Source organism: Sparus aurata, chromosome 8 (genome assembly GCF_900880675.1).
Source record: "Sparus aurata chromosome 8, fSpaAur1.1, whole genome shotgun sequence".
NCBI lineage: Eukaryota > Metazoa > Chordata > Actinopteri > Spariformes > Sparidae > Sparus > Sparus aurata.
In genome coordinates this window covers 23829689-23855371 of record NC_044194.1, presented here as the reverse complement: position 1 = coordinate 23855371, position 25683 = coordinate 23829689, and the positions used below count along the sequence as shown (strand labels likewise).

The window sequence follows — 25683 nt, the reverse complement described above, 5'->3', positions numbered from 1 at the left end:
ACTCTTAACTCATAAACACTTCACAGCTGTAAAATCAGGTGCTGCTCTACAACTGAATACTTAATGTTGACCAAATGCATTTTCTTCCACTCCTGACTACTCATATCCTAATGAGCCTGGCGGCTATTATTCCTAAACAAACAGTAGGCTGCATTTACAGGAGTCATCTGACCTATTAAAGACTCTCATTGTCGTGCCTTACAACTAGCATAAACATATTAGAAGAGATGGAACAGTGTGTCTGAATAGGCTGGCCATGAAAATATGTAGCATGAAATCCCTCCATGGTGTATTAGAGAGAGTTGGATTTATAAAAAAAGAAAGAATGTGACATATTGTCAGTATCCTTGTTGCCCAAAAAAAAACTGATGAATGATATGAAATAAAATCTCAAATTAAATACTCGCAGGGCATTTGCAATGCAAAATGAACCGGTACTTGATGCAAATAGCTTGGCAGTACCTGTGATGTGGAATACATTTACAATGCACGACAGACCTCAGTGCATTACCCTCACAAATGAATTTCACATCTTCAACTAAACAATACACCTTAACACTGGTTTATTCCATCTCTGGTGGTCCTATGTGGCAACAGCTATTCACAGCAGCATCAGGTTGTTGTTATTACCCCGCTGGGTTCTGCATGACAAATGAGAGGCTTCGTCATCTCTTGTTCAGCATCCCCTATGACTGAGCATCATCCTCTGTTGTAGGCTCAAAGCCCTTAGTCATTCTTGCAAGGAGAAGAAATGGTGCCGAGCATTCCCCGCAAATGAGGGCTTGTGCCCAACCTCATGCAATCTTTTAATTTGTTAAACAGTAGTGGTCCCCTCTTCGATCTGCCCCTCTCTGAAGCCACCACCCTAACCTCCTTTCTTTTTCTGGATCTAAGGTTGGATACAGGGGAAGTGAATAGGTGGTATTTGAGCATGCTAAAAGCGCTGAGGAACAGAGCAGGCTGGCTGGGGGCCAAATCCCCATGGTTACCCTAGAGCAGCAACTGCCTCTTTCCTGTGCTGGTCTATCTGGGAATAAACTACCTCTGCTCTGCATGCACAGAGGGGCTTGAAGGAGACAGAAAAGACCAGATAAGTTAGGGTGGTATCATTATGGTGCCTTGCACACCTTTAAATCACCCACCTAAATCAGGGCGAGATGCAGTTTTATGCAGTGTGTGGGCTTGTGACAAAAAGGGAATAGTTGAAAAGGACCCAAGCAGGGGCAACCGGCTCTTCTGAGAGGCAACACACTGAGTTGTAAGACAGGTGTGCTGCCTGAACTTGTGCTCCTCTTCAGGTGCATTATCATGCTCTAATACTGAGGGAACAATGTGGTGACTACAGAGTCTCACAGCTGCTCTGCATGGCGAGAAAAGCTCAGTCACTTGCCTGGATAGTAACAGGTAGGCGATCACATCAACATTATTAAATGCACCAGACCAAGAAGAAGTAAAACAATTACGTGTTTGAGCAAATAAAAGTTGCAAGACCTCTTGATAGGTCACCTGCTAGATAGATAGTGATACCCTGTTTGGGCCAGCAGGGAATCTGCTGAGCACTTTCATTGGCTTTCACATGCAAAACTACAAAATAAAAGCGCCTCCGGACCACAGCTACCAATCTTTTATTTTGCTAATTAAACTGACCCTCCTGTATTGCTTACATAAATACCATTACATTGTGATAGGCCTGCCTGTGGATCATTTTACAGAACATGCAAGATAAATGAAGATTTAACACCAACAGGAGGTCATATTTCACCAACTTTTTCTCATTCACCACACCACATCACTGGCTGTGATTCAGATTGTGATGAACTAACACTAGCCTGCTCTCAATTAATCCTCCAGCGGCTCCAACAAGCACATTTCCCGGCGAAACATTTCCCTCTCCCTTACCTTTCACTTGGCTCTCGTACTCCGCGATGATTTCTTTATCCTTCTTAAACCTCGGCGTAGACATTTTCCGTCTTCTCGTGTCCGGAGCTTGTTGTAAACTTCTTGTAAAAACTGTTTGTCAAGAAGCGGGATCCTAAAGCAGCCGACGCATCCCACACAGGACGAGAAAATTAACGCGAGAGAAGAAGAAGAAGAAGCTCGAGACAAAATGACACTTGGAAAGGATTTCACTCAAAAAAGAAGAAAATGTTTAGCTCTTCATGGTTCCCTTTCCCTCTGTGGATAAGCGGTGGATACACGGCAGAGCCAATGCGCAATCCTGCTCCCACCAATGAATCCAGTCAAGTAGCAGAGTAGTCCGCGCGGCGCAACAGCGCTGCTGCCACCACCGAAGAAGAAGAAGGAAGAAAAAAAAAAAAAACAATCACGCAAGTTTCAGGGTCTCCTGAACAGCCACAACCCGTCCGGAGGGCTTCGAAGTCGGCTCGAATTGCGAGTGTGTGCGCCTATTTCTTGTCTTTTTTTGGTCGTAGTGATTTCCAGTTTGGGGCCCGCGCACACACTCACACACACACACTCACACACACATACATACACTCTTCCCCCCTGCTCGCTCTCCCTCGACGGTTTCTCCCTCCAACTCCCAGCAGGCTCAGAGGCAGACAGGGCAGGCCGACTGCAGCACACAGCAGCTGGAGCCAGGCAGGGAGAGGAGAGGGAGGGATCTACACACACACACACACACACACACACACACACACACGGCTAGCGGACACCAGTGGACCGACACTCCCAGATCTCAAGGCTTTCTTTTATTTGTACACAGTTGTCAGCTTTTGGAAGAAAATGCAACATCTAAAGTCTGTAAGTGCATCTACAATTTATACGTAACCATTATAAGTGTTTTCAACTTTTCACTATAGAAACATTCCAACTTAATTCACATAAAAACACTAAGACGTTGGGTTTTGCAGTTACATTCAAAAGCAAGATCCCATGGATCTCTTTCAAATATACAGGAGTCCAGTGCTGCGCAAGGTGGAATACCAGGTATATATAGAGGCCCACAGCTGCTTTGGTCCAATAAAAGGTGCAGTTAAAAAAACACTCAGGGGCCCCACATTGCTTTACCTATGCACCCTTATAGACCACAGCTATTAAAGGTGTCTGTCCCTAAAAGTGATATATTGCACATATTTTAAAGAAGCTATTGGTTGAATATTGCAAAAAGACTGTAAATAAATTTTTGTCTGAGAAGTTTACAGCCCCTGAAAGAGCTTAAGATACTACCACGCTTTCGCCCCATTATTCGATCTATACTGATGTGATAAGGTCAAAAGTTTAACTTTTTCCCTGCATTTTTGCCAAACTACAACAAGCTTTCCCTCACAGAGGCGTGATCACTGTATACATTGAAAAGTAACTGGTGCACAGCGCCATCTGCAGAGCAAATAGAGGAACAGAACAGGCACCTCCACTTAACTTCTCTTCAGTTTATTTTATTGCACTTTCTTACAAAATTCATGCAACACAGCACAGAAATAAATATAACAAAGAATATATGTTTTTCTAGTTAGGTTGTTGTAATTTTAATTTATGTTTTAGGGTCTTTTCATGCCTTCATTAGACAGGACAGCTTAGGAGAGAGATGACAGGAAATGGGATGGGGGGGGGGGATGACATGCAGCAAAGGGCCACAGGTCAGACTCGAACCAGATGAAACAGCCACTGCATATGGGGCACTGCTCCGCCAAGTGAGCCACCGGGGGACCCTTGTTGTTATGTTTTGAACAGAAAAGCGACTCATGCCATAGCAACAACAACCATTTTGAAGCTGCTCACAATACAAAACAGCTCTATGTTCCACTTTCAAACAAGGCCTATATCACATTATTGTCGCATTCTACACCTAGTGTTTATGGTTTCCTAAAAATCACAATACTAACAGCATACAAACAAAGATATAAAACACAGTGGAAATAATGTGAAGACTTTAAAATGCAAAGGCAATTTATTATTTCTAAAACACCTGGACTTTCCACCATTGTAAACATTAAGATGATAAATATCAATTAATTATTAATGGCAGCTTTACTAAACATACAAACTGTTTTATAATAACCCGCACAGGAATATTACACTGAACATAATCATGTTCACTTCACCAGTAGTCACTTCACCAGTAGTGTGTCACATTTCTCCACAAACCACAAAATAAATAAAATCAATATTGAACATCTACCCCTGTTTATCTTTTAAAGTTTTGTTACTGAAGCACCGCGGTCAGCCGCTTTTGAAGAAAGTCTCCTCGATGACCTCTGTGAACCTCTCCTTCATCTGCTGACGGAAGCTGGCGTACCACTCCAGCAGCCTCCTCCTCCTGTCCACCCTCTGCTCCTGGCTCATTCCTCTCTCCCTCTCCAAAATGGCCGGCAGTTCTTTCCAGTCGCTGATGAAGATGAAGGGCGCACCTGCAGCTTTGAGCAGACGTAGCGGGGAGCTGGGCCCGACTGCACAGGTCCCAGGTGTCAGTACGTCCTCCACCACGGGCACTGAACCGTAAGAGCAGGCCTCGTAGATGCGATAACACTCCGTGTTGATCCCGACCGGGCAGAGAGTAAGCTCGCTCTGGGCTAAAGCTGTCTGATAGCGTCTCAGACTATCTGATGTCTCCTGAGGGAGCCACCTGAGGCAAGGAGGAAGAAAGGCTGTGATAAACTTATGATAGATATGTTCCAGTACCGTTTCAATGAAACAGTTCATGTTGTAGATATCTCACCTCAACGCAATATATAATTCAATAAGTAATAGTAAAATAACAGAAATTCTTCATTTAAAATAGCCAAACACACTAAATTGAATATGACAGCAAAATAACATTATAATTTGTGATTTAACTGCCAACTGTCTATACTGTACATCATGATACAAATACCTAAACAAGAGACATCCCTGAACTGCATTACAGTATTTACAACATACAGGAGTTTAACATGGTCAAAGGGAAAAAACAACAAAAGCGAAAGCCTTCTATGTTAGTCGCATCCCTAAAAAACTGCTTACATTTAAATACATTCAAGAATTATTTGATTGGTATGTCATGCTATTTACATATAATTGGTTACTATGCATATATTTCAGATATTTTTTAAGTCCGTCTTGAAACATTACTTAAAGGCTCTAAGTTGAAAGAGATACTGCTTGCTGTAATCATTCCTCCTGTCCATGGAGGTAGTAAACCTCCTAACAAAGTTACAATGTAAATGATGGGGAACAAAATCCAAAGTCCTCATCCTGTGTGGAAATTGCATTCGTAAGTTCAAATGAAGCTAATACGAGGCAGACCGACTTCACGAGAAAGTACATTTTTTTCTTAAGTTACAGTCTTTTTAGTCCAAAATCCTTCTTTTTTGTGTTACTGTCCCTCCACTGAAGCTCAGCGATGTAACACAACCTATGAAAACACAAAGGAATTGTGACAGACTATAGCTTTATATTTGATTTGATTAACTCAAGCTGCTGAAGCTTGATGTTAGCTTCAGCTGAACTTTGGAATGCATTTTTTTGCACAGAACACGGACTGTGGATGTTGGATTCCAGTAACCTTGAAATTGCTTTAATAGGAGATCTGTTTGCAACCACCATGAACAGGATGATACTGTAACTATACAACTCTACAATAACTCTTTTGGAGTTGTGTTTCAGGATACACCTGGTTCTCAGGGGGCTTGGATATCTGACAGTTTATGTAATAAAGCATTTAACTCGTTTACTTATAACCATGGTAAAATTACCATGCCTTAGCTGACTACAGGCCAACAAGATCACATCACAACTAAAACCGATTAATGATAGTGTGCAGTCTCTGAAATGTAATCCAAGTATTTAAATTTCACCAGAAGATGAAATTGAAAATCATTTGAAAGCCTTGATGTGTCAGTAGGTGTGAAACCCCAATGACTGCTGAAAAAAAAAGAGTTAATATACCTAAATAAATACATTATCGCTGATGTTAAAATAAAGCTACAATAGGAGGTTCAGAGTGAGAATGTCCTGATATTAATATTCTCAGTCTCAATATCTCATTTTATGTATTAAATCAAGGCATTCACTAAAACAAAACACAAATGTTTCACTCTTATATATAATTGCTTGGCAATCATTAAAACATTAACTTACTTCTCCCTGGCGGCAGTGATGCATTCCTTATCCATGCCAGATTGTTTCAGCACCTGCATGAGGGTTTCTCTGGAGGAATTTTTGTAAACAGTTCCTAGGAAATTGCAGAGGTATGGTCTGTTGGAGGTGATTAGTTGGGCATTGGGTCTGATCATAGGAAACTGCCTGTATCTACACAGAGACAGGCAAAAAAGAACAACTTGTTAGACAGTGTTATTCAAAAACAACCTGCTAACAGTTCAATGTACTGCTACTGAGCTCTCATGAGGCACTCACACACACACACACACTCACACACACACACACACAGTAGGACTTCTAAGAAAAGACATACGTGGCGACACCAAGAGGCCACTGGAAGACATCCTTGTCGTTGACCCACGGGCTGTCGTACACCAGAAACATCAGATCCACAAAGCCACCGTTTCTCTTCAAGTACGGGCTTATCCAGTTGTTGTTGCAATGCTCATTGCCCAGCAGGACCACAGCCACATGTGACACTGTGTGGGACTGCACCATAGCTTGAACATGTTCAAGCCACCGTGTGGAGTAAGACACCTTCTGCTGCTCCCGGCCATTCAGAACCAGAATCAGACTGTTCATGTCCTGAGGGACGTGACCCTGGACCACAGCTGGACCTGTATAGAAACTAAAGACAGAGAGGCAAGAAGAGGGGCTATTATAATGTGACTCCAAAAACACAACTATAAGGTCAGATTTTGTGGTTTTTAAGAGCTTCATCTTTGAATCGTTACCTGAAATCAATCTTTCCTGACTGCAGCTCTCCCTCTCTCCATTGTGCGACCTTGTCCGTCGGATTAAGGGGTCCCTCTAAAATATGTTCCCAAAGGTAAAGCCCTGAGGAGAAGAGAGTAGTTCAATGTGATTTTGCAACCAGAGTTAAAATGTCAACATGTGCAGTGCCATCATGTTGTACTACTGCCAGGCTTTCACAGCTGAGTATGCATCACTCAAATATAGTTTTTGTCTCCACCCATGAATGTAGGCACTCGATGTAATATAGGCTATATGTAGTTGATAAGCCCTGATGTAATTGTTGACTCAGGAAATATGGAAGTATGTAAAAAATTAACAGCAGCAATGGGGAAGGAAACAATATCTAAAGTTTAGCATAATTGTTTTTTCCTAAGAAATGTTTACATTTGAAGCCTTAGTTATTATTCATTATGATAGACAGAAATATGTAATTTTCAGTTTCACAATTTCAGTTGTATTCCCCTGTCTAAGAAAGAGAACATTTATATTAAATAAGAATGTACTATGAGTAAACCAATCAAAACAAATTTGAGATACAGTTTTATATTTGGTGTTGTTTCTAATATTTGCTCTTTAAAATCTGGTTGATTTTATTTATTCTACACTCTGTGATACACAAAGATAAATAATATAGAACTCCATCTACTTTATTTATAGACAACAAAATTATTACTACATTTTATTTATAATGTATATTCATTTTCACCACACACACATACGTCAAATCATGATGCATGCCCACATGAGGTTTGGAGTTCAGTTGAATTCATAATTTTTTACACTCAGACTGTTTGTTGTACTAATGTTGTAGTGTTTCTGTATTTGTTGCACCACGGATTCAGTGAGGAGCATTCTCTTCAATGATACAAATCTATCAGAAATTATATTCTATTATATTTAAATCACCTGAACTTAGAAAAATGGCATTACTTCACTATACTGATACAAATATCAATATGTCATCAATTGGAACACCTGAAACAGCATTTTCTAATTCTATCTTACTCAGTATTTTATATAGCTCATGATATCATGACGTACCTATGGCAGCTTTACCCCAGATTTGGACCTTGTATCTTTTGGGTTTGTTCTTGTCAATTCGAGACAGGTGCTGTTTGAAAGCCTCTCTCTTTTTGTTCAGGGCAGAGTTGTACTCCACTTGCTCATCCTCCCACGGATTCCAATCCTCGGCTAGAAATGGAGCAGCACCGCCATCTCTCACACCACCTGCAAACACACCACGACATTCCCATTCAGTTTACGGACAAGTGTTTCCTTAACATAAACAAAAAACTGTAACTGTAACTAACTGTAAATCTTTGGGAATTTAAGGCAGCTTATCTGCAACAGAGGTTTTATAACGGTGGTGGGAAGCGTAAAATTACCCGAGGGTGCTCCGGTCTCTTTCTTCACTACCCTGTGCACACGGGATATTACTTTGGTGCTGAAGAAAACATTGTATGCAGCGTAGAGTGAAAATGCCACATACGCAAAAATAATTAAAAGAAATAGCTTTCTTTTTGGTATTTTCATTTTTCTTTCCTTTTTTTCTCTCAGGTTACCATTGTGCAGCTCGTCTCCGGATTTTGTGAGAGGACCCTTGTTTACATCACGAGGCCCCCTGAATACTGCCCACCTCGAGAAACGCCTGTACCAAAGTCGCTTTTATTTCAAAAGTATGTCTGGTTTCCATCAGATTTGATTAATAAATACCATACCGACACAAAATATATCAACCGTAATTTTGGTATGTATTGACAACAATAAAGCTGAATAATAACGTGATTTACTAGAAAAAACGACAGGAACACTTCGGTCAGACCAACGCGGAACGTTGTCCAGGGGGAGTGTGTTTCTGGTGAGACAGACCAGAGAAGAGCACGGTAGATTTCGTAAACGCCAGCGCCATAGCGCCTCTATCACTGGTAAACGCAAGGTCGTGTCTGTTTCTCCGGGTGTAGTTGTTTTTTATTTGGGCAAAAATGATGTCCATGGCCGCCCGGCCCGGGGCTCTATCCCCGTACCTGCGGGCAACGAAACACACGGTTAAAAGCCTGCTGTGCCCTGGAGCTAAAGAGTTGGTGCCTGCTGCTGGTAAGGGCGAGGACGGACGTTTTGCTAGTAACATTAGCCAGAGTTGTTATTGCACTGCGTTATGTAACGATAAAAAAAGTATTGTGTAGTATAGTGACAGTTCACTGATAATGTAACATTTCTATTTTAGACAACGTGTACATTTTTTGTTTTCTTCATTTTTACTGTTCTTATCTACAAACTGACATTACTGTTATCACCTTGCTGAAGCTAGCAGGAAGTAGCCGAGGTGTTGTAACTGAAATCTGACACGAGAGTGTATGCCACTGTGTATGGGACATTTAATCTGCATTACATTGCTACTTGTTACTTATTGTACTTATTGTTACTTATGGATACAAGAAAAACAACTCTGATCTAAACACTATGTCACACCAATTTGCATTGACATCGGTCTTGATGTATGACCTTTTTATAGATATGTTTGTATGTATCATAACATGTAGCTTATCAAACCACGGTATGTAACCATGGTCAAACAGGTTTGCGTTGGCGTGGTACAAGTGACAGTACAGATCTGAAGTCAAAAACTATTATTTAATCGTCAGAAATTTTGACAACCTCATAATTGTGTGATTTGATTATTGTGTAAAAGCAGATTTAGCTCTAATGCTAATATTTTTTGGTAGCATAACAGCTGACAGTAATCAAAGTTTCTAAATCTTAAAGCTGATGTGTTTTCTATTATGTGTGTACAAACATACTTTCAAATTTGGATTTTGACTGCTATGATGTTTTTAAAAACGACTTCTTTGGTTTAAATAGTCGTACATAATGTACAGTATACAAATGAGTATTGATTTCAATCCAGAATTTTAATTTCCCAAATTTCATTACCATGCATTAAATTAAATCTTCTAGTTTTCAAGGTCACTTAAATGCACCACAAATCCTTTCATTTGTATTTTTGAAACTTTATTAGTTCTGCCATTAATTAAGTCTTGAAAGGAGAAATGTCTCAAGTGTGATCATGTTGAATATTCACAAATTAAATCCAACATTTCTAAGAAGAAATGTGGTGATTAAATGTTATAAATGCTGACAAGAAAACAATGAAAATTACATGTTTGTGTAGTTAACAATTTATTATTTTCATCTGCTGCCTTTGTCTTTAAACGCTTCTTCCTTTGTCTCATTTCAAGCTCCTGCCACAGTCCGCCTCGCCCACACAGATATCAAGATTCCTGACTTCACGGACTACCGTCGCCCTGAGGTCACCGACCCCCACAAGTCCTCCCAAGATAGCAGTGAGGGAAGAAGAGTTTTCTCTTACCTCATGACAGGAGCCACCACTGTTGTCGGTGTCTATGCTGCCAAGACAGTGGTCTACCAGTTTGTCTCCTCGATGAGTGCATCAGCAGACGTCCTGGCCTTATCCAAGATCGAGATCAAGCTCGGTGACATCCCCGAAGGCAAAAACATGACCTTCAAATGGAGAGGAAAGCCCCTGTTTGTCCGTCACCGCACAGATAAAGAAGTGGCAGCAGAGGAGGCTGTTGATATTGGGGAGCTGCGTGACCCCCAGCATGATAAGGATAGAGTTCTTAACCCACGCTGGGTCATCGTCCTTGGTGTGTGCACCCATCTGGGTTGTGTGCCCATCGCCAACGCCGGAGACTACGGAGGCTACTACTGTCCTTGCCACGGCTCCCACTACGATGCTTCAGGAAGAATAAGAAAGGGCCCTGCTCCTCTTAACCTGGAGGTTCCCTTCTATGAATTTCCTGATGATGACACAGTGGTGGTGGGATAAATACTGCAGCTCTGTCTCAGTTCTTCTCTGTATAATGTAGTTTTAGATGGCTTTATTTGACAGTTGGGGATGGTTTGAAATGTTATAATTTCCTAATAAAGATATTTCCAACTTTATGATTGAGTTATTTTGTTGTTGATTCATATCTATTTTTTTTTTCAAATTAATGTATTTATCTCAACAGATTTTATCCACACTATTTAGCAAATAACATCATGTAAAACACAAAGTTTCCATGTTAAAGTGTCTTGCACGAAAATGAAGAAAAATAGAACTTATGTCACACAAACGTTGAGGCCAGAAGACTCTAAAAACAGGAGAAAATACAGAACCAATCCACAACCACAGCAGGTGAATTAAACCAAAATGTTTTCTTCCTCAGTCAGCTTGAGCCCTGCGGTGTGGATATATTTTTTTTTCGCATCATGACATGATAAAGACATGATAAATATTTGAAACAAAAAAAAAATATTGTTATGTAGAGACACATGTTTTGACAGTTTCTGCAGCAGATTTTAGTTTTTCCGTCTCCAACAGAAAAACTTCCACAGGGATTTTTACTCATCACATAACACACTGTAGCGGAACTGTGCTGCTGGACTAGTGATCGGAAGGTCACTGGTTCGAATCCCGGCTCCCCTGGGGTGGAACTGAGCTACATGCTGAAGTATCCTTGAGCAAGATACTGAACCCCAAAATTGCTCCTGATGTGCAGTTGGCACCTGTGTGGCAGCCACTGCCATCAGCAAGGGTCCTGCAATGAGCTGGCGACTCGTTCAGGGTGTGCCCTGGCCTTCGCCCACAGTCACTGGATTTGGCCCCAGTAACCTCCCCTGAAAAAGGGGGGATAAAACATCTCCGCGACCCTCAAAAGTGGAAAACGGAACATAAAATATAGTAGTTAATCATTAATGGTTCAACAACACCCAAAGTGTTTTTACAATGTCAGCCATGTTGTGATATCTTGAGGTACAGCACTTGGGGTTGTTGGACTACATTCAGGCCCATATGGGGTTATTAAAAATGCAGTTGGGGTCAAAGCCTTAAAACTCCAACACAAGTCGTACACAGAACAAACCAACATATTAGTAAAACATCTCTTAGTCGCATTTTTAAGACTGGCTAGATAGGATGGCGTTGTGTTTTTTAAGCTTTCTGCGCCTTTTTCATGGTTACATAAAGTTCAGTTGGAAAAGCTCATTAGTAAATGGATTACAAGAAACCATGTAGTCTTATTTCCATTTAATAGGTTTATGTCTGAAAATATGACATACATTTTAAACCAGTAATGGCAGTGGCCATGAGTGTCTCAGTGTGTCTCAAGTAAGATCAAGCATTTGTGTTCTGTATTTCATATTTTTAATCCAGAGGAATAAAGTGTGCCATGTTTGTAAAACTTTAAGAACTAGTGAAACGCAAACTTCTTTTTATTGATGCAATAATTCAAAGCAATAAAGAGTATGATTTAAATTACTGATGGCGATACAATATACTACACACAGATGCTGGTGAATTCCTACTCTTTTAACTTAATAATTTACTGTGAACACAGTACCTGAACTGTTTGTTCAAGCCTCAATTCAGAATAACTGTGAAAGTCAGACATGATTATCAGTGCCATCACAGGCGTAATGAATAAATGACTCCTTCAAGTGCACTTCCAATAATAAATTAATCCAGTAATAGAGTTGTTTTCATTCATAGCAATGCTTTGACCTCATACTGACCAGTGTAACCTGTCACCAGGACTGTGTTGCTGTCAGTCATTTCACAATGTATGAGGAATCCCTTCGGCTCCACTAAAACAGTTCACATTCTTCTCAAGGACCCCATCCTCCTGAGCACACGGGCCCCTGTGTCAGCTTTATACAGTCAGTTTTGTCCACCAACACTAGTCCACATAGTGCACCTCTCCCTGGAGCTCCTTGGTGATGTACCCGAGCAGGGCGCCTGTGAGCTGCTGCTTCAGGGTGGCGTTGCCCATTACTAGAGCAGTGAGCTGAGCCAAATCAGTCCACTGGACGTCTCCCAGGATGGCAACGAGATCACTGTAAAGCTTCTGCTGCTGCTGGGGAGTGAGCTCCATTATGATCTGAGGCAGCGGTTTAAATTGTCCGCTGGTCAGCCAGCAGCCCAGAAGGCCTCCTACAGCACCGCCTACAGGGGAGGAGGGTTTAAACAACAGTATTGATTGGTCTTACAGAGTTATATATATTTGCAACAAACCAGGTGATTTTGTACATACTGTACATTATAGATTGAGGCAAAGTTGTGAAAAAAAAGTTGTGGTGTGACATTTTGAACTTACCGACTGCAATACCAAGAGGACCTCCGACCAGCCCTCCAGCAAAGGCCAGGCCCCCGGCTGCTGCTGCTCCCTTCCCTGAGCCTTTCACTGTGGTCTGGATTTGCTGATTGGCAGATAACTCGCAACACAGCTTCATGACATCATCAATTCGATGACACATCCTGTAGATCACATTTATGGTTTCAGGACACTTGGCAGGAATTTAAACTTAAAGCTACATAACAATCTAATAGCAACCATAGGTGAAGAAATCTGGGAAACACTGTCTGATAGAGTAGTTTGAGTACATGCTGTTATAGCTGTTCACAAATCAACAAGTTACAACAATTACATAAGTTGGAAGACTGAACATAGTCCTACTGAGCCCCTAAAGTCCCTGAAGGGGACATTTTTATCTCGTGCTATAAAGATAACAACATGCTATCATTAGGAGGGTTTGTTGCTCAAATTCCCTTTAACTCGGTGGAAACACTAAAGTATCTGCTACTATTGATTATTAGTCTACAGTGGAGACAAATTATATTAAAGAATCAAACTCAGATCGTTTAGTTACTTTAAAGTCTTCAAACGAACAAGTTATCACGTATGTAATAACAAGCAATTAGAAATAATTTCTGCGCACAAGATCAAAAAACATCGTTTAGATGCTCCATGTGTTCCTTTATGTCTTTAATACTGCGGCACACAGTCATCCTCTACGACATTTGTCTACAGATATTAATAGTGTAATAGATATGATTGCATCAGAAAGGATCATAAGACATAAGCTAACGTTACACAGCGTTATCTCTGTTGTTATCTAGCTGCCGCCCATTTCTACCGAATATCCCCCGATGCCGAGCCCGCGGGTAACTTTAGTAACAGACCTGTCTGCGTCATGAAATCCTCATCAATAATCTTCGTAGGTTTGTTACTATATCGTTATTATGATGTCGGCTGTTCCCCGCTTCAGCCGGCTGCTCCTGATTTCTGAGCTTGTGTGACTCCGGCCGCAATGCCTGATGGTAGCGAAACAGAATGCTGCGTTCAGGGATAGTCGGCCAATCCCCGATTTCCTTTTTCCTGTTCTGTAAAACAACCAATAGGTATCAGACACAGCCAGCCCAGTTTTAGGATAGTGCTATCATTTATAGGTCATGAGACAGGCAGTCATATAGAATGTTCGTCACATGATTTATTTTTTATTATTTTTGTACCGTTTTTGAGACGTATAGAAGTATAATAATATTTATGTAAAGTTTGTGCTTATGTAGGCTATATATTTGCAGTGTAGGCTATGTCATGTACAAAGTATAATGTGTACACAGTTATGCCATATATGATACTTTTTTTTTTTTTTTTTTAGCATATTATTTATATCTTTTCATGTTTCTGTTATTTCCAGTTTCCTCTTAGCTTTAAACTCATCTCTGGAATAGAGCCACACAATTAATCTCAAAATAAGCCAAAAGTTCAATGTGACGAAGTGCAATAATCAAATCTTGAACCTTGAACCTTGAACCTTGTAGTACAGGATAAGGATAACATTGTTCCTCTAGTAGAGCAGCAACAAATCAAATCTACTTTATGTGTTAAGTAATTGATTTTTATTTGATTTCTTTTTGCTGATGAACTTAACAACTTGGCTACTACACCTTTAAGTGTTTGTTTTCAGTAAGTAAATTAAGAATTTTTGATACATCCTATGATGACACATTAAAATGATCAATTTAAGGATAACTGCTAATTAAATAATAATAATAATAATAATAATAATAATAATAATAATAATAATAATAATAATAATAGCTTTATTGTTATTTTTATAGCTTATTTCAGTTCAATCAAAATAGTGCTGTGTTGTTTCTGTAAACACATTGTTGGGTTGATTATGCTGGCTCAGTTTACAAAAAGACGTTCTAGGGTGGCTGATCATGTTCCTGCTCCCCAGAGGATGAACTATTCAATGACCACATGATGCTTCCTGTAAACACCCCAAACTGAACTACACAGACCATTTGATATTATTATTTTTTTTTTTTTAATATGTCAGTTATCAAAAGATAATTCCAGACTAGATACAAGAAGAAAAAGTTTCTTATTATCTCTTGATTTAACCTTAAACACACACTTTATAGATGCATGGATGACGCCATGACTGTGTCAGACTACAGCTACTTCTTCTTCAAGAGGTCTGGGTAGACTGATCTACCCAAAGTTGAAGAGTAGCTATTCAGTCTTTGATGGTCATCAAGTTGTATATTATGTCTTTGGTACTTTTATGTTATTTTAGAGTTCTGAACTGTCTTAAATGTGCAATAAGCAGGGCTCGTCCGGGATTTGAACCCGGGACCTCTCGCACCCTAAGCGAGAATCATACCCCTAGACCAACGAGCCTTACTTCTATGGGAAAATAGAGGGTTTAACTCTCCTCCCCTGTACTTTCCAAATCTGCATCCAAGCTCCAAACTAGTGATGTGGCAGCTTGCAGACCCACAGCTTATCTGGCCAAAGAGCGCCCTCTGCTGCACAACATGTCCATAACCCATTTAGCACCTTTCCTCTTAAATCTTCACGGCATTAGTCCAGTTCAGCTGTGCCTCATCTTTAGACATTAGACCTACTCGACATTCCCACATACTCTTATTAATATAAAATCCAATCGGCAGATATGTTCAGAGGTGGATGACGACCTCTTTGACAGAGTCTACATAATCAAGCGTAATACATTGCTCAGAGTTGGTATTTCTTTCAGGGTATCTGTATTAAATCTTATTACAGGGGGCTACATTCAGTCATTACTCTGACCTTAAAATGAGGATTAAAAATGACCACAGGATCTTTATCAAAGATGATTTTCATTGCAGTTTGACAACGACACACAGAGACTATCCACCCTGTAGTATGATTCAGTCATACAATGTGATCATTTGCAGCCTTGGGTAAAAATAATATTCGGCAACCTCTGCTGCATGTCTCATGGTACCAGTGGGCCGGCCCTAAGTAGTAAACTGATATGTGATATGACTGTGACTTGCACCTTTTCCACTGTGGTCCCTCAGCAGGTTATAAAAACATGATTATGGGCGCCTATTAGCACCAGCATTAGCACCATGGTAGAGCGGGCGTCCCATGTACAGAGGCTTTGCTGCAGCAGCTCAGGGTTCAAAGTGGGTAAATTAGCTTCAGCTGAAACTTGTTCTGTCACTGGTTTAATTTTGACCAGTTTTGTAGTTGTAAATGTACATGGCTGCATACTCACCTGTGATTCAGACCACAGATTGTTCTGTGCAAAGACAAGTTGTTTGTCGGTTCACCGCAGGGTGGCTGTCGGGAAATGTGACGTGCCGTGGGTGCCATCTTTAGTTCCTTACTCGCTCTACTTCAGTTCTTCCCTCAGTCATGAACAGGAACCACAGAGAGAGATGGACAAATGCATCTACCTGCACAATTCTCACTGTGCGTAAGCTTCTTTTCTATCAACGTGTTTCTCAACCTGTCTGTAGTTGTTTGTCGTCTGCTGATATGAACTGTACATCTTTACAGCACAATCCAAGCTTTTATTCAGAGAATCTTATGCACATATGCCGGAAAGGCTCAACTTTAAAAATGGTTAATAACCAAAAACCAGTTGGTGGTTGTAGATTTGGACACCTTGTAAGTTAAATGTAATGTACATTAAATTCACTGTAACCTTTCGACTTTACTTAGACAAAACCTCATATATTTGACCAGGAAGTCGTGGCATCTCCAGCGTGGTTTGTTGTGACAAAACATGGAGATATCACTACAATAAGTTCAATCAAACTCAGAAGAAACGAGTGTGGGTGAACTTTTTCTCCTTATTTGTAAGAATAGAGATGTGAAATGGAAGTGCTCGTGCGAGGTGTCAGGATGCGAATCTATGAATCATACAGGGAAGATTGGTCCGTCTTTTGTATCCTAAACCTCTCCATTAGTAGTTGCCTTCATGTGGGACATTTTTAGATATTCACATGTTTCGTTCTGCGACTTCAAATACATCATTAAATGTCCAACAATTTAATTGTAAATCACTTTCCACCAAGTGACTGAATGAGACTACAGAGCATGTCGACTCAACTACTCACTAGTCCATTTTTACAAGCCGACTTTAGCTACAAACTATTATTACTCTAACTTTTAAACTTGTATATTACTCAGTTTATGGAACATGTGTATATTAACTGTGTAGTAAGACGCGTAGTGGTGGTGACAATTAAGTCATGCGACTGTGATTTTGTCTGTTTAAAGCCAAAACAATAGCTTTTCACCTCTAGAGATTTTCTTTACGCTTCAAAAATCACAAAGGGGGTGTTCATCCATCTTGCTGAACAAAATGTGTTCATTATCATAAACTTATTACTTTGGTTGATATTCAAAAATCCAATTCAAAAATCTCAGAGGCTTTTTTGACGAGAGAACCAGGGCGATGCTAACTTCAGGATTAGCCTAAAATAACACATTGTCGCTACACGACTCTATGAAGCTGCTCCAGGGTTTGAGCCACTGAACAGATTCTCCCTCAGAAAATCCAACATCTTCCTCCAGGCGTCTTCCTGAGCACGAGAATGTGCCACCATCTCTCCGCCCCACAGAGTCATCACTGCAAAGACAACAGGAACAGAAACAGCCATCATAGCTTAAGTCTAAAGTCCTGATTTTTGCATGTAAACATCCAACCATTCATTTTCAGTCACCATCTACAGGTTCCTGGTGTGAAGAGGAACCTACCGGTCTCAGTTGATTGGACTGAGTTAAAGGAGCTGGCTCGGAAGTGCGGCGTGTATGGAGGTTCAATCAGGTGACCAGCGTTTGGGTACGACAGGACAGTGAGCAGGTGGCTATTCCCCGCCTGTTCCATTATTTGCTTCATCTAGGAACAGGAAGCAAAAATAATAATGTCATATTCGTCAGGACTCCCTAAAAAAATAAGTAAATGATGAAATAGTTTAGTCTTAAAAATGTAAAAAAAAAAAAAAAAAAATTCACAACTTGTTGGTCAGTTTACATGAACTCTTTTTATTTGTATGATGAGCTTATTTTATTGTCTTACAATTGCCATATATCAACATTGAGTTTCCTCTCAGTTTCAGCTTAGTTTAACCCTGCGACAGAAGGTGTTAGCCACACAGGATGTTGTCGTGTCAGTAAACTCACGTCCAGCGCAGACTCCTGGGCGGGCCAGTTCTGATCGTCATCACCCAGAACCAGCAACAGAGGGCACTTGAGTCGTCCCACCTGCTCGGAGACAAACAGCAATAAGACAAAGTATACTTTGATCATAGTCATCATATTACAGTTTTTAATCAAAGAGTCACAAATAGACTCATTACCTCATCACCATGTATACTGCAAACAGCCGTTCTTCATATCTCAACTAGAATTGCTCACAGTCGAGCACAAACCTCCCCACAGTCCCCTTTAATTCACTTGCGCCTAGTCCAACATCTAACTAGCCCTGTATCACTCTAAACTTTAAACCACCCATAACTGATCATTTCAGCTCACCAGATCTAAGATCCACATCAACTTGTTCTCACTCAGATACCAGACACACCCGACTGTTCTTCATCAACATCCATGCGTTCTTTGAAAAAGACATTTTCTCGCAATGTTAAAGTGAGAGAGAATTCCGGGATCCGAGACCCGTCCTCCATCCAAGTTTTGTGTAAATCGTTCAGCAGTACTGCACAATGAAAAGACGTGTGGTGGCTGTTGGTACTCACATCCACTTTGAGCGTGGGGTCAGTGGGGATGGGCAGCAGCAGATCTCGGTTTATCATCTCATTGTTCTTACCGGTGCGTCTCTTCCCCATGTTTCTGTATATTGTACATACATAAACGTCATCTCTGAGGAGCAGGAGGACGATCGGTGGCTGAGTTACTAAATAGAAAAAACGCTCAAGTGAATAATGAAAGAAAAACGTACTTGCTGCAGAAATTCAGAAATTCCTGCAGAGATCCGCCAATTGGCTGCACATGACTCCCACTAATACACACTGCACACCTGAGCTGCGACCACACACATAGATTTTGGACCTCATATCAGCTCATTATTAAAGCTTGATTTATGTTATGTCTTCCTGCCTGCCTCTGCGTCTGTATCTGGGTCCCCACCGTTTTTGTAAACCTTGACACAAACATGTGGAAGATCCAATAAAACTGAAGCTCATTACAGTAGTGGAGCTAAATTAGCTAAGCCCAGATGATTAAAGTAACTTTCAGCTATAGCAGTCTTACCTTAATAACCTGGGAGTAAACCGCCATTTTGAGAGTCATACTGGCGCCCAGCGAAAGACCCAACATGGCAATTCTGCTGCTGAGGACCTGAGGATGCTGCTCCAGGAGTCTGTAGGCCGTCTGCAGCAGGAAAACATGTCAAAAATCAAAGTGTTGCAGCTACAGGCTGCAAAGGAATCTAAAACGTATATAACTTTTATGTCGTGTGGATTTTCAAGCTTTATATCTGTCTTCTTTATATCAATGATCTTTTCTGTAAAAGGTAGCTTTGAGTTGGGCCTGAAGCTGTTACTCAGTCTTCAGGACTCTTGGAATAACACCTGAAGAGAATTATTAACTCTCAGTTTGCAGTTAGAAACATTGTGAGGAAAGTCTAAGGTTCAAAATATTTGTTTTCATTTGTCAACGTTTCCTGATCTAAGTGGATAAAATGTACCTTATTAACAAGAGTGTTTTGCTGAGGCAGAGGTGATTCAGCTATTGTTCCTGAGTGACAGTAAGTCTTACCTTTAGTATTCTATCTGTTAATACAGAAGCAAATCTTCATTGAGTGTCAAAAAATGACTTTTTTTGCTATTATCAGGGCAGATTCTGGCATAGAGGCGAGATATAAAGTGCATAAGATTATAATTCTGGTCATTCATTCTATCACAAGACAATGCAAAGTAAATAAATAAAGACCTTCTGACTCGCATATTATCCCCCTGGTCACCACTAAAATCAGTCCCCATGTATATTAGTGTTGATAGTGGAAATGTTTAATAAGGTCTAAAATGGCTGAAAGTGACTTCTTCAGACTGAACAGGTACTAGACAATATCATCAGCATAGAATGACATCATTTTGTCTATTTATATATGAGATCGCTTTGTTATTCTGTTTGGCCTCTGCGGGGGGTTCAATCGTCAAGTTGAATAGGGAGAGGAGATAGTGGGCATCCCTTCTGACAGCCTCTATGTAAGCCAAACCTTTCAGAGAGAGAGACATTTACACATTTTCAGTTTGTGGATTGCGAAAAAAGATTTGATCCACCTGATACATCTCTCACTGAACTAACATTCCTTCAAAACAGAATAAATATGACCACTTGACCCATCCAAACACTCTCTTGTGTAGGCTAGTCAGTAATTTTCAATAGCTTCGTCATAACAAGTGCATGATGCCTATGCACAGCCAGGCTGCTCGGGATTGATTAACTGGGGCAATACATCTTTTAGTCTTTACACAGTTAATCTTGATACTACCAACCTGCGAGACCTTTGTCTTTCTTGTGCATCGGAGATATTTGAAAAATATTTTTTTAAGTTTACCTCAAAGTACTGCTTGTCCATTAACTTCCCAGTTTCCATGGTGATTTTAGGTGTCAGGTAGTCGAGGCCTAAGGAAGCGATGCCGTAGGAGGCAAGCAGAGCTGCACAGTACTCCAACAACTTCCCTTCACCACCCCACAGGTCCAAGAGCCCGGGGAAAGGTCCCGGTCCTTCACACCAGTCAAAACAGTTCACAAACAGTTTAGTTCCACAACTACACTCAACAAAACATGAATGCAACTCTTCCGATTTTGCTCATTGACTTAAAAGATTGAAGACTCTTTCTGTGCACACAAAAGGCTCATTAATCTTGACTTTTTTTGAGAGAGAGAGAGAAACTGGATTGGAGAGAAAAGGTGTGTTACTGTCTCGTATCTGCAGAGACCCCGCATCCCTCATTTTCTCACTCTGTTGCTGCTCGGAACGCTTTACCAACCCAAAATGTGACTATTTGACATCCTGGGAATGAGACTCAACAATCAACTCTCTCTGTGGTGCATTTAGGAAGAGCTGGGAAAAATCCTACTGATTCAACCCTTAAGCTTAATAGTCTTTTAGTTATACTAGTGCAGTGCCCGTAAGAAAAGTGTATTCCTATAAAAAAGTGGGAGGTTAAGGAGCTTTTTCATGGATGGCCAAATGAGGCTGTGTTTGAAGGTGGGACGTCAGGGATATTTAGGTTTGTTGTGAAATCTGATATTCCAGGGTATAATTGGCTGTTTTTGACTATTTTTGATTTTGCCATTATATTTCATCTTAAAAGCTATTTACTTGGTGTCATTATTTTCAGCACAACCTCACATGTGTGACTGTACAGTTATTTTTTTTTATTTTGACATACTGTATTAACACAATGGACCTAAAATCACAAAAAAATATGAAATCCGAGTAGAAAAAGTTAGATTTTTTTAACCACAAATATGTTTAACAATCGATTTTTTTTTTTTTTTTTTTTTTTTTACTTATAATGCAAATATAAATTGTTGTTTATCTAAATGTGTGCATACATTTAAAAAATTTACAAAGTTATATGTAACTATTTACATTTAAATGCAGGCAATGCTCAGGTCTGCCTGAGCTCCTTCCAGCTGAATGAAGAGCTGCACTGCCTGCTCCACATTCAGCTTCTCCTCATTAAACAAAAAAACGACTCCACTACTCACTAAACACACTACACCAAACACTACATAACACACTAACTACACACTCCAAACACGCTAAATGTCACAAATCTCTCAACTCTCACACACACCGACCGTCGTTGCATGTCAATCATCCGCCTAGGTCCCTCACACAACTTCCTGTTCCTCAACAGCCAAACTTGCTGCTTGGACACTTTAGTGACAAAAGCCCCTTTTTTACCGTTTCTTCCTGCACCAGAAACAAAGCAAACGTGACGGCGATGTTCGCGAAAAAGCGTGGCGGACATTATTTACCCTAGGTCCGGTTTTGGACGTGCCGATGCTTCCGGTCCGTCGCCTCGGGAGGTGGGCCGTGTAGCTAGCGGCTAGCGGCTAGATACATCCACAGATTCCGATTCCACTTTGTTGTCCGCGCTCTCCGGATCTCCTCAGACCCAAACAGACTCGGTCCGGACTCGTTTAATCTCATTAATCCACAACAGTCAGTTTAGATGCACAGAACAGAACAGAACGGGACCGAACCGCCAGCAAAATCCCGGTCCAGCTCGCACCTGCAGGTATAAATCTGCTTGTTTCTTAAGGTGGGGGGTCGCGGTGGGCTCTGCAGTGATTGGCTCTGGTGCGAGCGTGGCCACGGTGTGCAGTGATTGGCTCTGGTGCGCACGTGACTGTAGTGGCTCCGGTGGACAATGCTCGTGGAATTTGTAAAGCATTTATGAAATAATTTATTAACGGTATCATTGCAGTCCAAACAAATGCGAAATATCACACCATTGAACCACGCAGCAGCCATGTTGAAACTCTCAGGTCAGTCTGATCCTGATCCGCAGAGATATTTGAGGCACACACACACACACACACAGACAGACAGACAGAGGTTACTCGTATTTATAGATAGATTAAAATGGCCAGTAGAAATGTCTTTTAAGTTTGATACTTAAAATAGATTTCAGAACCTGTATTTTATTACTTCTACTTGAGTAAAGAAGTTGAATCAGTACTTCTACTTTTACCAGAGTCTCAGAATCAAAGTATCAGAGCTTCTACTGGAGGAAAGAAGTGTGGACTTTTGCAGTCTCTGCTAAATGCAACTTAACCAACGCTGAACTTGGTAAGCATTCATGGTAAATTGTGTTTCATTGGTTATTGTTGCTCTAAATGTCACAACCACAACACACCATCCTCCAGTCTCTCCTGTGGCCTACCTGGGGGCAGGAAGAGGGTCGCAGTGAGTCCGTCCTCTGTGATCAGGATCCTGCGGATGCCGGGCGCCATGTACCAGCGCTCCACCACCACACTGGCCAGCGGCACCTGATCCATGAAGCCCTCAGTCTGGTGACCCTGGTACACTGAGATTGTGACCTCCATGGGAGTCTGAACATTCATCTTCCTTAACCTTAGGAACAAGGGGAAAGAGTCCATTCAATAAGATTCAGTATTGATTACCATAGCTCCATCCTTGTTGGCCTACCTGAGTCCAGGTTTTCTGCCTGGAACTGGTCTGAGGCTCCACAGTAGGCCCATCTGTTCAACCCCAGAATACGTCCCACCCAGACTGGGATCCTCTGAAACTGCAGAGTCAATGGCCTGAAAATGATTCCTTATTTGATGGTCATAATGATTCACAAACGCTTCTCTACGTGCAAACATTTCTTAATTACATTTCCTGGATTTTGTAGATTAAGGCGTTAAACCAGTTACCGTTCACAGTTCCAGTAGCATTGCTTGTGTAATGACCAAAAGCCTCCCAGCTGTGTCCATCCTCACACTTGTGGAGGGCGTGAACAGTCAGCTGGAAACCAGGTGGTACTTTCTGGACCAGGACGATAAACTTCTCATCTATGAGCCCTCTGGATGGCTGGACCATCAGCTTCACAATACACTGCTTCATTTCCATCCTGAACTGAGCACACATAAAAGGCACACACTCTACTCTGAATGGCTCCTGAAGTCAGTTTGAGTTCGGCTACAGCAGCCTGAACTGTTGAATAAGGTGTAGAAAGATTGTCGATACCAAACCAGAGTCTGGCCAAAGACGAGCTGCTACAACGGTGTGGAGGATCAAAGAAAAAGGAAGAGGCAATTTAGCTGTGAGACGAGAAAACACTGAATTGCAAGCAGTCCATCGTAACAAAATCACAGATTTCTGTGAGTTGGTGAGTTTGGGGAAACTTGATAGATGAGATCTATGACATACTCTAATTACTGCACTTTCCCCTCTTGTAAATAACGTAAATGTAACAAAGGAATTATCTAATTAACTATCAGATAATTCCTCTCTTGGAGTCATTTTGTCCCAGTATGTTGCAGGGTACTCATGTGTAGACGTATAGATAGATAAATAATTTGCCTTGCTGACAGCTAAATAGCAACACAGATGATTTACACCGAGTCTTGGCGAGAACATAATCTTTCTGCTTTCTGACACCGCTGAAAGGCAATTCGTGATGGCAAGTGATGAGAGGTTTGGATGGAAGTCTCAACACGTCATGGCCCAGGGTGAATATGAATTAAAATGTGTCAAGTTGCTCAGAATAATAAAGTTCTGTTTACAACTTTCCTTCTCTGCTGTGTCCTTACGAGGAAATCAACAGTTTTTGCTCTAACTGAGCACATTCTGAACAACATAACCAGAGAGGAGTAAGTGTTAAGCTCATGGTACACTGACTAAACATTCTCCAACAACAAGAAACATTACCGTGTTGGCAGTTGAATGTCCCTGAATGAACTTCCCAGGGTTCACAGATTAAACACACCCAGCTGGCTTCAAAATGACCCCAAAGTGAGAGTGAAGAGGTCATGTACTGGTGTTTAGAGACACTATTATGTGTTGTATCCGTATCCATTATCTGTTTGCATCTCTAAAGTGTCATCTGCACAAAATTAACAAGAAAAAAACTAAACTAAACCTTTTTGGTTATGTTGTTTCACTGCTGGAAAAAGTACTGAGTCTACTTGTACAAGGTAAAAATGAAGGTAAATACAAGTTAATTGGAGCTGAATAAGTAAAGAGGTCATGAAGTTATTCTATGTGAATTATTCCAGTCTAATGGTGCAATAAATTTATCAGCACCTTTAATTATGTTCAAACACTTACTGTACAAGCTGACTGGGAACAGATTCAGACCTCACAGCTGTCTCCTTCAGGTTTGGTGAACTGGCACTTTCATCATTTATCATTCTCACATTCACTGGGTGGAGCTTCAATCTCCTCCCAAAGCAACATCCTCACTCTGTCATAGAGTGACCAAGAATCGAGATTTATCCTGATGTGTTTAATGAGCAGCTCCACGCTGGATCCTGTATGGACGATTCCTGTATGTGAATCTGCTTCTTATCTGAGAACAATCTCCTCCTCATCTTAAAATCCTTCATATTGTTTTACTGTTAATTTAATCCTCAAAGAGTTAGACAGCCGTCTAAGGCTGAAAATTGCTCTCAATCTAAAATGTTTAATAATTTTCGAACCTCTAATCCTGTCCACATACTTTACAAACTTGTGCAAAGTAGAGCATCTCAAATTGTCCAACTATACACTTAAAGCAGCTCAACACAAAATGATGATGGACCACATGTATCACAACAGACACAATTCTGAGCTTGAATTACTTCTCCAAAACTACATTGGTTCCCTTAGAATGTTTTTTGCACAATAATAACAATATTCAAAATTAAGAATAAACATTTTCTTTTGATTTTGATATAATTGTGCTGTGAGTTTATGGTATCGTTACATCCCTAGTAATCACGTTCACTACAGAGCCCCTGAATGTCCAAACAAGACATCCGTGATACGACTGACAAGTTGAGAAACTCCACTTTACACAAGTGTGTATCTATCTGTCTACACACACTGCAACATGCTGGGACATAATGACACAGAGAAAGGAATTATCTGATAATTAGGTAATTCTTTTCTGACATGTGCCTTATTACACCCTGGGACATGACGTGTTGAGATTCAGTCAGCTTGTACAGTAAG

General features: G+C 40.8%; 5 protein-coding genes and 1 non-coding gene across 10 annotated transcripts in view; 1 reads left to right on the top strand and 5 right to left on the bottom strand.

Moving 5' to 3' along the window:
• The window catches only part of srgap1a (SLIT-ROBO Rho GTPase activating protein 1a), an 83166-nt gene extending 80524 nt beyond the window's left edge, over positions 1 to 2642 (bottom strand). For 3 of the 5 annotated variants that reach the window (XM_030425828.1, XM_030425829.1, XM_030425831.1), the window contains exon 1: positions 1900 to 2642. In XM_030425828.1, coding sequence (XP_030281688.1) covers positions 1900 to 1963 — 64 coding nt within the window. In that variant the 5' untranslated portion in view covers positions 1964 to 2642. The remainder of the gene's footprint in view (positions 1 to 1899) is intronic. The other 2 variants (XM_030425830.1, XM_030425832.1) reach the window with 1 other exon arrangement.
• Positions 2643 to 3377: 735 nt separating this feature from the next.
• Positions 3378 to 8476, bottom strand: rxylt1 (ribitol xylosyltransferase 1). The gene is made up of 6 exons (XM_030425837.1): positions 8241 to 8476; positions 7897 to 8082; positions 6834 to 6936; positions 6413 to 6727; positions 6079 to 6249; positions 3378 to 4585 (listed from the first exon to the last, which is right to left on the bottom strand). The coding sequence occupies exons 1-6, from the start codon at positions 8386 to 8388 to the stop codon at positions 4183 to 4185; spliced, it is 1326 nt and encodes a 441-aa protein (XP_030281697.1). The 5' UTR covers positions 8389 to 8476; the 3' UTR covers positions 3378 to 4182.
• Positions 8477 to 8656: 180 nt separating this feature from the next.
• LOC115586648 (cytochrome b-c1 complex subunit Rieske, mitochondrial-like) lies at positions 8657 to 10818 on the top strand. Its single transcript, XM_030425841.1, has 2 exons — positions 8657 to 8949; positions 10092 to 10818. The coding sequence occupies exons 1-2, from the start codon at positions 8838 to 8840 to the stop codon at positions 10700 to 10702; spliced, it is 723 nt and encodes a 240-aa protein (XP_030281701.1). The 5' UTR covers positions 8657 to 8837; the 3' UTR covers positions 10703 to 10818.
• A 1111-nt stretch (positions 10819 to 11929) lies between these two features.
• LOC115585994 (protein C19orf12 homolog) lies at positions 11930 to 14030 on the bottom strand. Its single transcript, XM_030424712.1, has 3 exons — positions 13877 to 14030; positions 13011 to 13171; positions 11930 to 12859 (listed from the first exon to the last, which is right to left on the bottom strand). Exons 2-3 carry the CDS (start codon positions 13168 to 13170, stop codon positions 12594 to 12596), a joined length of 426 nt encoding a protein of 141 aa, XP_030280572.1. The 5' UTR covers position 13171; positions 13877 to 14030; the 3' UTR covers positions 11930 to 12593.
• A 1284-nt stretch (positions 14031 to 15314) lies between these two features.
• trnap-agg (transfer RNA proline (anticodon AGG)) lies at positions 15315 to 15386 on the bottom strand. The gene has a single exon. It is a non-coding gene; the product is annotated as a tRNA-Pro (tRNA).
• A 1628-nt stretch (positions 15387 to 17014) lies between these two features.
• On the bottom strand, positions 17015 to 24954 carry LOC115586930 (peroxisomal succinyl-coenzyme A thioesterase-like). The gene is made up of 11 exons (XM_030426405.1): positions 24799 to 24954; positions 23403 to 23604; positions 23173 to 23272; positions 22907 to 23097; positions 20560 to 20729; positions 19251 to 19370; positions 18940 to 19022; positions 18737 to 18830; positions 18168 to 18248; positions 17742 to 17883; positions 17015 to 17613 (listed from the first exon to the last, which is right to left on the bottom strand). Exons 2-11 carry the CDS (start codon positions 23596 to 23598, stop codon positions 17489 to 17491), a joined length of 1302 nt encoding a protein of 433 aa, XP_030282265.1. The 5' UTR covers positions 23599 to 23604; positions 24799 to 24954; the 3' UTR covers positions 17015 to 17488.
• Between the last annotated feature and the right edge of the window lie 729 nt (positions 24955 to 25683).